At 46.2% G+C, this 13,551-nt stretch overlaps 1 protein-coding gene across 2 annotated transcripts in view; it reads left to right on the plus strand.

Moving 5' to 3' along the window:
• rad50 (RAD50 homolog, double strand break repair protein) overlaps positions 1 to 13,153 on the plus strand; it is a 215,150-nt gene extending 201,997 nt beyond the window's left edge. For both annotated transcript variants that reach the window (XM_070878055.1, XM_070878056.1), the window contains exon 26: positions 11,294 to 13,153. In XM_070878055.1, the coding sequence (XP_070734156.1) occupies positions 11,294 to 11,477 (184 nt within the window). In that variant the 3' untranslated portion in view covers positions 11,478 to 13,153. The remainder of the gene's footprint in view (positions 1 to 11,293) is intronic.
• Positions 13,154 to 13,551: the final 398 nt, after the last annotated feature.

Below are 13,551 nucleotides of genomic sequence, written 5' to 3' on the forward strand. Positions count from 1 at the left end.
CATCTGCCAAACCTTAGCCCATTTGCTTAACCTATCTAAATCTCTGCAGCCTCTGTGTCCTCTACACAACCCGCTTTCCCACTAATCTTTGTGTCATCTGCAAATGTTGTTACACTACACTCTGTCCCCTCTTCTAGGTCATCTATGTATATTGTAAACAGTTGTGCTCCCAGCACCGATCCCTGTGGCACACCACTAACCACCGATTGCCAACCCTTTACCTTGTTAGCCCTCCCCAAATGCATTACCTCACACTTCTCCAGATTGAATTCTATTTGCCACTTTTCTGCCCACATGACCAGTCCATTGATATCGTCCTGCAGTCTCCAGCTTTCTTCTTCACTATCAACCACATGACAATTTTGGATCCAACTTTCCCTTGAATTCCATGGGCTTTTACTTTTCTAACCAGTTTGCCATAGAAATTTGCAGCACGGAAGGGGGCCATTTCGGCCCATTGTGTCCGCATCGGCCAACTAGGAGCTATCCAGCCTAATCCCACTTTCCAGCTCTTGGTCCGTAGCCCTGTAGGTTACGGCACTTTAAGTGCACATCTAAGTATTTTTTTAAGGTGGTGAGAGTTTCTGCCTCTACCACCCTTTCAGGCAATGAGTTCCAGACCCCCAATACCCTCTGGGTGAAGAAATGTCCCCTCATCTCCTCTAACCCTCCCTCCAATTACCTTAAATCTATGTCCCCTGGTTGTTGATTCCTCTGCCCTCTGGGAAACAGGTCCTTCCTATCCTCTCTATCCAAGCCCCTCATAAATTTTATACACCTCAATCAGGTCTCCCCTTAGCCTCCTCTGTTCCAAAGAAAACAGAGCCAGCATCTCCAATCTTTCCTCATAGCCAAAATTCTGCAGTCCAGGCAACATTCTTGTAAACCTCCTCCGCACCCTTTCCAGAACAATCACATCTTTCTTGTCATGTGGGACTTTTTCAAAAGCCTTGCCAAAATCCATGTGGACTACATCAAAAGTGCTACTCTCATCAACCTTCCTTGTTAGCTCCTTAAAAAATTCAATCAAGTTAGTCCGACAAGACCTTCCCTTTTTCCAGTAATTTTCTCACCACCGAGGTTCGGCTGACTGGCCTGTAATTACTCGGTCTAACCCTTTCTCCCTTTTTAAATAATGGTACAGCGTTAGCAAGGCTCCAGTCCTCTGGCACCACAACTGTAGCCAGAGAGAATTGGAAAATGAAGGTCAGTACCTCCGCTATTTGCTGCCTTGCTTCTCTTAACAGCCTGGGGTACATTTCATTCGGGTCTGGCGACTTATCGACTTTGATCTACCATTTATCTACCTTTTTATAATTTTAAATCCGCTATCTTTACATTGCAGCCTAAAGCTGTTAAATTAATCCAGTTTCCTAGTCTTAACCTCCTCCTGACATCCTGTTTCTGCTACTTCTATCTCTTTCGCACACTCACTTTTCCCCTTCTTCCCATCTCTTTCCCAAATTCTTTACCCCACTTCTTCCCACTCTCTCGTCCCCCTTCCTCACCTCTTTCCTCCCCTCTGTCCTATCCTCCCCTCTCTTTCTTCCCCTCGCTCTCTCCTTCCTCCTTTCCCACCCCCTTTCCCTTCCCATCCCCTCTTTCCCACATTTCTCTGCTTTCTCTCCCTCCTCCCCTCGCTATCTCTCCCTCCTCCCCTCGCTATCTCTCCCTCCTCCCCTCGCTATCTCTCCCTTCTCCCCTCGCTATCTCTCCCTTCTCCCCTCGCTATCTCTCCTCCCTCCCCTCGCTATCTCTCCCTACTCCCCTCGCTATCTCTCCCTCCTCCCCTCGCTATCTCTCCCTCCTCCCCTCGCTATCTCTCCCTTCTCCCCTCGCTATCTCTCCCTTCTCCCCTCGCTATCTCTCCTCCCTCCCCTCGCTATCTCTCCCTACTCCCCCCGCTTTCTCTCTCCCTCACCTCCCCTCGCTTTCGCTCTCCCTCGCCTCCCCTCGCTTTCGCTCTCCCTCGCCTCCCCTCGCTTTCGCTCTCCCTCGCCTCCCCTCGCTTTCGCTCTCCCTCGCCTCCCCTCGCTTTCGCTCTCCCTCGCCTCCCCTCGCTTTCGCTCTCCCTCGCCTCCCCTCGCTTTCGCTCTCCCTCGCCTCCCCTCGCTTTCGCTCTCCCTCGCCTCCCCTCGCTTTCGCTCTCCCTCGCCTCCCCTCGCTTTCGCTCTCCCTCGCCTCCCCTCGCTTTCGCTCTCCCTCGCCTCCCCTCGCTTTCGCTCTCCCTCGCCTCCCCTCGCTTTCGCTCTCCCTCGCCTCCCCTCGCTTTCGCTCTCCCTCGCCTCCCCTCGCTTTCGCTCTCCCTCGCCTCCCCTCGCTTTCGCTCTCCCTCGCCTCCCCTCGCTTTCGCTCTCCCTCGCCTCCCCTCGCTTTCGCTCTCCCTCGCCTCCCCTCGCTTTCGCTCTCCCTCGCCTCCCCTCGCTTTCGCTCTCCCTCGCCTCCCCTCGCTTTCGCTCTCCCTCGCCTCCCCTCGCTTTCGCTCTCCCTCGCCTCCCCTCGCTTTCGCTCTCCCTCGCCTCCCCTCGCTTTCGCTCTCCCTCGCCTCCCCTCGCTTTCGCTCTCCCTCGCCTCCCCTCGCTTTCGCTCTCCCTCGCCTCCCCTCGCTTTCGCTCTCCCTCGCCTCCCCTCGCTTTCGCTCTCCCTCGCCTCCCCTCGCTTTCGCTCTCCCTCGCCTCCCCTCGCTTTCGCTCTCCCTCGCCTCCCCTCGCTTTCGCTCTCCCTCGCCTCCCCTCTCGCTTTCGCTCTCCCTCGCCTCCCCTCGCTTTCGCTCTCCCTCGCCTCCCCTCTCGCTTTCGCTCTCCCTCGCCTCCCCCCTCACTTTCGCTCTCCCTCGCCTCCCCCCTCGCTTTCGCTCTCCCTCACCTCCCTCCTCTCTTTCTCTCCTATTCCTTTCTCTCCCCCCTCCCTCAATGACCCTGAACCATTTTCCAGGGTTGGCCTAATTGCATGTTAAAGGCAGGCTCCCAGCGGTATCTCCACTCTCGCAAGAAATACCGCTGCCATGGAGGAAAACGCTCTGGTACTGCAGCAGCAGGAATAGGTGCTGCCAGAAGAGCCCTAAATAATGCTAAATAAAATATGGACGGTGTTTTGGGGGTGGCCAGGATCAATTAGGAAGGGATGGGAGACATAAAGACCGCCTTTTCTTTTCTCTTGGCATTCAAATGTCACATTTCTCTTCTCCCACCCCTCCCTCACACTGTCTCCTTTCTTCTAGTCATTTTGAGCAGAGGCATAAGACAGAAAATTGCCGAGTCCAGGCCCAATATCATGAATATCGGTGGTGCAGGCAATCAGTGGTGAGGGGAGGCGGGGGAAGCACAGAGGTGTATTTTAGACCCAAGAAAATGGATGGATGTCAAGAGGAAACTCTGGGCTGCAGACACCTCCACACAGAAGCCATCTGAAATAACAACCCAACTATGTTGTGGCTCCTGCTGCGATATCTGGGCAGGAGGTTTGTGTGGAACTAACTCCATTTGTTGAAGACTATTTCAGCTGGCATTTTTGTACAGTGCAGTTGTGTGGGTTGGACTGGTAATTGTTCAAATGTCAATTAAACGCCCACTTTCATTCCCGAGTGATCCTAGCCTCTCTCTAACTTTTCTTTTACTTTATATACGCTTAGAAAAATCCTTGAATTATTTCCTTTTCTGTTATCTAGTAGCTTTTTCCATATTTCTAATCTCTCTCAACCTCCCCAATACACTTTCTTTATCCCTCAAGATCTCTAGCATTGAGCTCTTTTGTGCCTCATCTTACTTTAACAATCATTTTTGTAGTGTCAGTATGCATTTTTTACATTCTTCAGGTGGATCTGCCCAGATGCTAATCTCTAGCTTTTTTGATTTGATTACATTACTCCAAAAAACTTGTCAGTTTTGAAATTCTCTGTATTTAAACCAAGCTCTTAATTGGAATAGCCCCTCTGAATTCCCCATCTACCCATGGTTTTTTAAAATTTAATTCATTCATGGGATTAGGGCAGCGCTGGCAGTTGATTAAGATAAGGGCAGTAAAGCTAACTGTGGAACTGGTACAGGCTAGAAAATGCTGGAAATCTCAGCAGGTCAGGCAGCATCTGTGGAGAGGGAGCAGAGTTAACGTTTCGGCTCGATGATCCTTCATCAGAACTGGAGAGAGTTCGAAAAGAACAGATTCTTAACAAGCACTGAAAGGGGGAGGGGGTGGAGGGGAAGAAAGAACAAAAGGGAAGGTCTGTGATAGGTTGGAAGACAGGAGAGATTAGAGAGGCAAAAAGGATTATGGCCCAAATTCAAATGATAATGCCATGAGTTAGAAAAACATTTAGTCAAGATAGACCAATAATTTCTCAGAGGATGAAGTGGCGGCACTGGGTTACTGTAATTGAGGCCAGATGGCACGAGCTGGACACCAGCAGAGGTCATATAAAAGTTTCACCAAAAGAAATGAAGAAACGCTGGAACCAACTTGCAGAAGATTACTGTGCAATGGTGACCACCCCGAGGTCTGGAGGCCGGTGCAAGAAGAAGTGGCAGGACGTTGGTCAAGTAGTTAGTGTAAGTAATATTTTCATTTATTCAATGGAATTGCAATTGTAAATGTGACCATCTGTATATGTCCCACCCAGCACAAAGACACCCTCTCTAAAAAGTAATATTTTCATCTTTGCACAGGAAGGTGGCACACAACAAAAGGGAAAGATCTCGAACAGGAGGAGGCCCGGCAAATCTGCACCCAGTGACACCTTTGAAAGTCAGGGTTGCTGCTTTGATGGGTCCTGCCGGAGAAAAGCAACCACCACTGAACAAGCTGGGCCCATACTCGAGGGAGAGGGTAAGCCCTGCAAATTTCACAGTCTGGCTTTGCTAAATGTTAAGTACTGCGCGGGCTAGCCATGCTTCGGTTCATGGGGATGTCTCCGTCAGCTACGCTTCGGTTGATGCAGTGTGCTATCATTCATCATGCTCCTTCAAATCAGCCTGCTGCCTGCGCTATGTGAACCTACTCTTGCCTCCCTGCCCCCTCTTCTACTGCTAACCATTTTTCTGATCTGTTATATTTTGCAGAACTTGAGGCCAACGCTGAAACCGACGCAAAAGAAGCTTCAGACGCGGACGACCCTAAAGAGGAGAACATCTTCTAGTCCCACCTTCCAGACCAAGAGCATGGGGGGCTAGGGGGAGGGGATGGATATGGATGCAGCCTCCACTGTTGTACTCACTTTGGAGGAGGTGCAGGTGCCACCCATTGAGGTACGAGTGTTGGGACATTCCACGGTTTCTCACAGTACAAGGCTGGGGATTCCAGTGGTGTGCAGCGAGGCACACCCAGGGCCCCACCATCCGAGGCTGTGGGTCCCAGTGCGATGCAGCGAGGACATCCAGGGCCCCACCGTCCGAGGCTGCGGGTTCCAGTGGGATGCAGAAAGCCACACCCAGGGTGAGGAGGGGAAGGAGAGCTTGACAGTACTGAGGTGCAGGATCTAACAGATGTGGTTCAGATGATCGCAATGAGTGCGGAAAGCATTGACCTTACACGATCACACCTGGACACCATCAGTGGGGTGGATGATGAGGAATCAGGACTGTCGGGAGAAGTAACAATACACTCTTGAGAAATGGGAACACTGTCCAGTAACATGAGGGAGGGAATGTCTCGGGCAGTTGATACAATGTCGGTGCATTTGAGGGAGGGAATGTCGCAGGTAGCCGATGCGCTGTCGGTGAACATGAAGGAGGGAATGTTGCAGGTAGCTGATAAACTGTTGGCGAACGTGAGGGAGGGAATGTCGCAGGTAGTTGATACACTGTCGTCACATTAAGGAGGGAATGTTGGAGTTAGCTGCTGCAATAAGGGAACACACCCAGACCCCGCACCCATTGACAGAATCAAGTGCCACTCCCACTCCAATCCCCAGACCGGCCTCTAAACCCTTCCGCATTACCGCCTGCCCACCCCCCTCCCCCCACCCCATCAAGAAGTGCGCATTACCCGAGATGTTCTAAATAATAAGCTTGGTACCAACCCAAGAAACTCTGCGCCACTGCCTGCGGGCAGGGGTGAAGTCAACAAGATCAAGCCCAGTGGGCGGTCTTAGAATAAGAATACAAGAAATAGGAACAGGAGTAGGCCATATGGCCCCCTCGAGCCTGCTCTGCCATTCAATAAGATCATGGCTGATCATGGACTCAACTCCACATTCCCACCCGCTCCCCATAACCCCTTATCCACTTATCGTTTAAGAAACTGTCTATTTCTGTCTTAAATTTATTCAATGTCCCAGCTTCCACAACTCTCTGAGGCAGCTAATTCCAAGGATTTACAACCTTCTGCGAGAAGAGATTTCTCCTCATCTCTGTTTTAAATGGGTGGCCCCTTATTCTAAGATCGTACCCTCTAGTTCTAGTCTCCCCTATCAGTGGAAACATCCTCTCTGCATCCGCCTTGTTATGCCCCCTCAATCTTTATACGTTTTGATAAGATCATCTCTCATTCTTCTGAATTCCACTGAGTAGAGGCCCAAGCTACTCAACCTTTCCTCATAAGTAACTCCCTCATCCCCGGAATCAACCTAGTGAACCTTCTCTGAACTGCCTCCAAAGCAAGTATATTCTTTCGTAAATATGGAAACCAAAACTGCACGCAGTATTCCAGGTGTGGCCTCACCAATATCCTGTACAGCTGTAGCAAGACTTCTCTACTTTTATACTCCACCCCCTTTGAAATAAAGGCCAAGGTACCACTGGCCTTCCTGATTACGCTGTACCTGCATACTATCCTTTCGTGTTTCATGCACAAGTACCCCCAGGTCCCGCTGTACTGCAGCACTTCGCAATCTTTCTCTATTTAAATAATAACTTGCTCTTTGATTTTTTTTTTCTGCCAAAGTGCATGACCTCACACTTTCCAACATTATACTCCATCTGCCAAATTTTTACCCACTCACTTAGCCTGTCTGTTCTTTTGCAGATTTTTTTGTGTCCTCCTCACACATTGCTTTTCCTCCCATCTTTGTATCGTCAGCAAACTTGGCTACGTTACACTTGGTCGCTTCTTCCAAGATGTTAATATAGATTGTAAATAGTTGGGGTCCCAGCACTGATCCCTGCAGCACCCCACTAGTTACTGGTTGCCAACCAGAAAATGAACCATTTATCCAAACTCTCTGTTTTCTGTTAGTTAGCCAATCCTCTATCCATGCTAATATATTACCCCCAACCCCGTGAACTTTTATCTTGTGCAGTAACCTTTTATGTGGCACCTTGGCAAATACCTTCTGGAAGTCCAATAAGCTGGAGGAGAGATGGGTGCAGCCTTTCTTTCCTGTTGTTATTACTGTTGTAACTGTTCTCAAATTAAAAGTTTTTTCTAAGTTATGTAAATTTACAAGTTTAAAAGTTTTTAAGTGATAAAGTTTTTAATTGATCTTAGAGTTTGTAAGTGATCTTAACTGAAAACTTTAAAGTTTGATACAAGAATATTTTTGTTAAGTTAAGTACAAGCATGTGTTAAACCTTTGAATAAAATCTTTTTTAAATTATAACTGAATCATTTCCATTATTTATTCCATTATTAACACAACCTTTTGAACTAAAGAAGAATCATTTCCATTATTTGTTCCATTAACACAACACATTACGGAACAGGTCCAAACAGTAAACATGGTCCATTTGGAATAGTTGAGCCTTCAGGCAGCAAAGCGTTTACGGATGAACTGCTGGCGCAAGGCTCGAGCAATCGTTAAAAGGGGCATGACGGCCCTCTCTCCTCTGCTGTCGTCCTCAAAGTTCAGGTAGTTGCATGGCTTCCTCGTCCTCCTCCTCATCATCTGTATCTTCCTTCTCATCATCAGCCACTATCACCTCAGGTCAGTCTTCTACTTCCAGCCGATGCTGCCTCATGATGGCTAAGTTATGCAGCACACAACAGTGAACTGACCGACAGTTTCAGGGGAATATTGCAAGTAGCCTCTGGAATGGTCCAAGCATTGGAAACGCTGCTTCAAAATGCCAATTGTCCTCTCTATTATGCTGCGCGTCACAATGTGCGACATGTATTCCCAGTCAGCTTCCGTCCAGGTTACGAGTAGGGGCGTCATGAGCCACGTGGCCAGGCCGTACCTTTTGTCTCCCAGCAACCAGTTCTGCCCTTCTGGCTGCTGCTGAAATATGGCTGATATAGCGCTCTCGCATAGGCTGAACGCATCATGGGTGCTCCCAGGATATCTCGCATCAACTGACATGATGTGATGCGTGTTATCACACATGAGCAGCACATTAATGGAGTGGAAGCTTTTTCTGTTCCTGTACATCTCGGAATCCTCCAAAGGTGCTTGCAAGGCGATGTGGATACAATTAATGCAGTGGACCTGATGCAGTGAGTACAATTAATGCTGTGAACACAATTAATCCTGTACCTTTTGGGAAGCCAGCAATCCTAGAGAAGCCCACAGCCCTTTCATGCATTACTGGGTCGTCATGGGGAACTTTATGTAGTCATTCCTCTGAGCATATACTGCAGCAGTCACCTGTCGAATGCAGATAGGGGTTGCATGTTGAGAAATGGCGCGCACACCCCCAGTTGTGGCCTGGAATGATCCAGATGCATAGAATGAAAGTGCAGCTGTGTAACCTTCACTTCAACTGACAAAGCAGTCCTCCTGACACTTTAGATTGCAGGTCTGCTTTTACTAACTCACAGATCTCTGTTATAACTTCTTTGCGGAAACGCAGCCTTCTCACACAGTCTGCATCACTCAAGTGCAGGTACGAATGCCTGTCTCTATATACCCGACGTGGGTAAGACCACCTGCCCATCATCCTACGTGCTCTGAGGTTCCTCATGCGATGACATTGAATCAATCGTCTCCTCCACAGCACCATCATGCAGAAGGCTTGTACGAGGTATGGCATTGTCAATATTGCCCTCATAATTAAATTGTACCTTTGCAAGAAGCTCAAAACAGCAGGACAAGGAGTTAAAGCTTTTCTCTTCTCTCCCCAAGATCGACGCCCTAGTATGGACCACACCCCGGTCTGTGCATGCGCAATCGGCTTGCTTAGAACGTGAAGCTAGGCAATCAAATGAGGACATTTGGGACGACGAAATCTAATGTAATACTTTAATTTTAGATTTTTTTCAAAGTACCGCCCCTCCTCCCACCGAACCTCTCCTCACTGGGCTCGAGGGTCGACCGGCAGAATACCGCCCTGGGCTACTTTTGATGCTGCTGCATAGTGCAAGGCTTTTCATGCCTTCAGTTCGGCTTCCACCCCTGGGGCTTCTTTTGAAGCCGAGCCGAGCCTCTGTGTCTGGGCGAGGGAGCGATTCTGCCGGCCGACGCTCCGACCCTCGAGCCTGGTGAGGAGACATTCGATGGTGCCGTGGCACTTTGGAAAAAAAATTAAAGAATTGCATTAAACTTCCATTTTCTCCGTTTTAAGCTTGAGAAAATTAAGCTTCATGATGCATGTTTAATGTGTCCTTGACTCCCTCCAAAACTTAGCATTAAAAGGATGCACCTGAAGAAAGCTTATACAGTATCTTCATTCTTGAAGTAATGTACATCCTCCCATCCATCCTACTTCCACCACCCTAGGTAGAGTCCATTCCATCTCTGTTTCTATGGAAAAACTTCCTATATTGGATACAAATTTGCCTTTTTACTAGTTTGAATCTCTCTCCCTTTGCCCTACTCTCGCAATTTAATTTAACATAATTTTTACAAATGACCTTTTCTATAGCAAATTTACGATTTGTTATGCCTCCAAAATCACCGCTCCTTCGAAGGCTGAAAGGCTCAAATTCTCCAGTCTTTAAATCGGGCATCAACACAAGAGGCCAGTCTTGTGGCCCTTCTCTACACTACCTCTGACACTTGAGCATTTCCTTTGTGTCTTCGGTGACCAGAACTGGACACTAAACTCAAGATGTGATCTGACCCGAGCATCATACAATGGGGCCATGGCTGCCTCTGATTTGTATTCTACTGTTTTGTACAGTTCAACATTCTATTGGCCTGTTGATTGCTGCTTTGCACTCCGTGACCGTGGTGAGCATCACGTCTACTGAAATCCACACATCTCTTCCAGTTTCATGGTTAACTGTTTCAGCACAATCTGTGGAGTATGTTTGATGCCAATTTTTCCTTCCTACGTGCAGTTCTTTACATTTGTCTGCATTAAATTTCATCTTCCATTCTTCCGCCCACTTCCATTTTTTTTGTTGATCTCATTTTGTAATTTCTGAGTTGCCGCCTCCAATTCTACTGCCTGTCCTGGTTTGGTGTCCTCTGCAAATCTGACCAATTTCCATTATGTTTTTGAGTCCAAGTCATTGATGTAATCTAAACGCAGTAGTGCTCCCAACACCAATTAATGAACAACCCACTTAATATTACCCCTCCACCATCAACTACTGGATGAATTCACTCCCATATAATACAACCGCTAATGGGTCCCCGCTTCCAAGACAGTGGAATGCAACGTGAGGGGTGAGAGTTGCCATAAGATTAGCCAATCACACTTGTACCTCCAAGGCAATAACTACATTTATTATCTGCTCCTGATCATTTTTTTAAAATGATGTTTAAGCGGCAAACTTTAGCCACGAAAGAGTGGATTGTGAGAAGCCAGTCAGATATCCGTGAGTTATACATTGAACTTCTGTGCATTGTGCCTTTTGAAAGCAATGCAAACTCTGTTATACAGGCAAAAGTCATTCTTCACTGCTAAGGGAAAGAAAGAAATAGCTTCCATTTATACAGCTCCTTTACATGCTCAGGGCATCCCAAGGCACTTTACAACCAATGGATTACTTTTGAAAGGCAGTCATTGTTGTTTTGTAGCCAACACATCAGCGAATTTGCACACATCGAGGTCCCACAGATAGCAAATGAAAAAATGGTCAGATAATCTGTTTTTGTAGTGTCGGGTAGGGACAAATATTTAGCTGGTATACCTGGAAACTCTCTCTGCTCTTCACATAGTGGTTTGGAATCTTTTGCGTCCACCTGAAAAAAGCAAATAGAGTTTAACATTTTATCCAGAAGGTGGCATCTCGGACAATGTCGCACTTTCTCAATACTGCGCTGAAGCTCAGGTGTGTCGTGGACCTTGCACACATCAACCTTGTGACTTAGAATTGAGAGTGCTGCCACTATGCCTAGCTTTACTTCATGTTAAAACCAGCACTCACAGGAAGGTTGGGGGGGAAAGGATAGCAACTAATAGAACTGGTCAGCCCCTCCATTTTATTTTATAAATAAACCAATCTTTATTGACTAAGTTGTGTCACTGTTTTGCAGGATAATAAAGAGTCGCTCAAACCAAAGTAACTTCCAGCTTCTGGTGATCACTCACGATGAGGACTTTGTGGAGCTGCTGAGTCGTTCACAATATGTCGAACACTTCTACCGAATCAAAAAGAACATTGATCAGTGTTCAGAAATCGTGAAATGCAATGTCAGTTCCCTGAACTCCCATGTTTAGTGAATGCATTTATCTATTTTGTGGCTCGTAATGTAAAAGTATTCTTATCTCAGTAACATTTCAAAGTGACCTATAACTGAAACTATTTTGTGAATTGATCATTCCGCACAGCATTCAGCATGATCTAAAGATTAGTTTTGTACTTTATGACTGAAATTCAGCACATTGTTGATGCGTGATCTGATTTTTCTTTTGCATCAGTCAAGAGTATTTGAACTGGTGCAGAAATAACCCAGGGTGTGCTGCCTGGACATACATTCGAGGGGAATTTGGGCAAGCATAAGTCCACTTTTTCAAACTATTAGTGGTTTACAATGACTTTAACTGTTTGGATGTGTAAAAGAAAAACGATTGATTGAAGTATGCAGCGTAGCCTATTCTGAAGTTGCAGGGCAGGATTGGCCAATGTCCCAAGGTAAAGAGTCAGGATGAAACTGCACTGAGAAAGCGCCTCGATTTGCATTCACGGCGAAGGAAGTTTGCTTTCTCCCAATACATCGGTATCTCGCTAACTTTCTTTATTCTACACTCCATTCCAGACAGGGCTAGTTAGAAGTCCCTGATCTCGGCTTTACATCTCCTGGATAAAATGAGGATAAAGTATGACCTCAATGATTAAGTTTAATTAATACTCGACTGCCGCATATAAACCATAAACAATTGAGTCACAAAATCACCTCAGTAATAAATTCTAATTAAAATCGTGTAATGGCACACAAAAGGTTGAAAATCCACCCAGTCTTAAGTATACAAAGATTTAAGCACAAGACTTCCAAGACAATCTTTAGCTTTGTTATTAATCTGTTCACAGCTTATGAGAATAGTTTCCAGATCCAAATGCAATGCGGGCATGAATCTTAAATGGGCAAACTTTTAGATCAAGCTAGTTTAAAAAAATGGAGCTTCTAGTTTAGGAAAGTTTGATTACATGACAAACAAGGAAAGACACCATTTTTCTGTAAGCATTTCATTTGCAAAAAGCGAACTAAACCAGTATAGTAATGTAAATGTATAAAATAAATTGTTTTTTTTAAACAAAGGTTCATTTCGAATGTAAATAATCAAGGAACAAGTATCCATTCTGCTCACCAGAAACTACTGTATTTAGGATTCGCTTATACTAAAACTGATGACTCTTCAGACAAGATTCAATTGCAAGTTGAAAAAAGCAAAACTTGATGCTCAGCAGTGAAATATTTGGAGTTGATCACCCACATGTTCTGACATCACAATGTTTCACATCATCTATTTCATGTTCAACCCTTCTGTGTTTATGAAAGGGTCGCAGATTTAAGTTTGAGAATGAGTTGGACTCTTCCAATGTTCAGTGTGTCATCCTGGACACAACCAAACTAATTGCCCCTGCACTTCACTTTAGATTGTTGTGGGCAATCCGAATTTGATTCTGATTTTCCTATAATCTGGTAGTTGAGTCACTGAATCTTGGGTTTAGTTTTTGTTGTAGGTTTAAAGCACTGGTGTGGCTGGTATTGTCGCCCATCGTGTGATTCAAGTATTGTGTTCCTAGATTTAAACTCAACCTCTATTTGGGGCTCTCATTGGAATGAAGCTGCCTACCTCTACCTGACAACTGATTATTTTTCAGCAAGGGCAAATGAAGGGTTGATATTGCAGGTTCTGTCAGAGGAAGTGTTATTAAAATCTGTTTAAAGGCCCACAGTTTCTCTGTGGTTTCTTGCTTATGCTGTCATGTTGTTTCCTTGCGCTGCTGTGGAAGATGTAGCTGGCACAGCATCTGATCATTTCAGTGCTCTGTCGAGGAGGAAGAAATTGGAAGGATGGTTTATCTAGTACAGGTGGTAGCAGTCAGCTACCAGGGGCAATGCTGAGCCTGGTAACATTCCAACGCTGGAAACTACATTCAATAACTCAATTGTGTTGAATAAAGATTACTTTATTCCAAAAATGTTAAAAGAAAGACTTGGATTTATATAGCGCCTTTCACGACCACCGGACATCTCAAAGCGCATTACAGCCAAGGAAGTACTTTTGGAGTGTAGTCACAGTTGTAATGTGGGAAACGCAGCAGAAAATTTGCGCACCAGCAAGCTCC

This window comes from Pristiophorus japonicus, chromosome 4 (genome assembly GCF_044704955.1).
Source record: "Pristiophorus japonicus isolate sPriJap1 chromosome 4, sPriJap1.hap1, whole genome shotgun sequence".
NCBI lineage: Eukaryota > Metazoa > Chordata > Chondrichthyes > Pristiophoridae > Pristiophorus > Pristiophorus japonicus.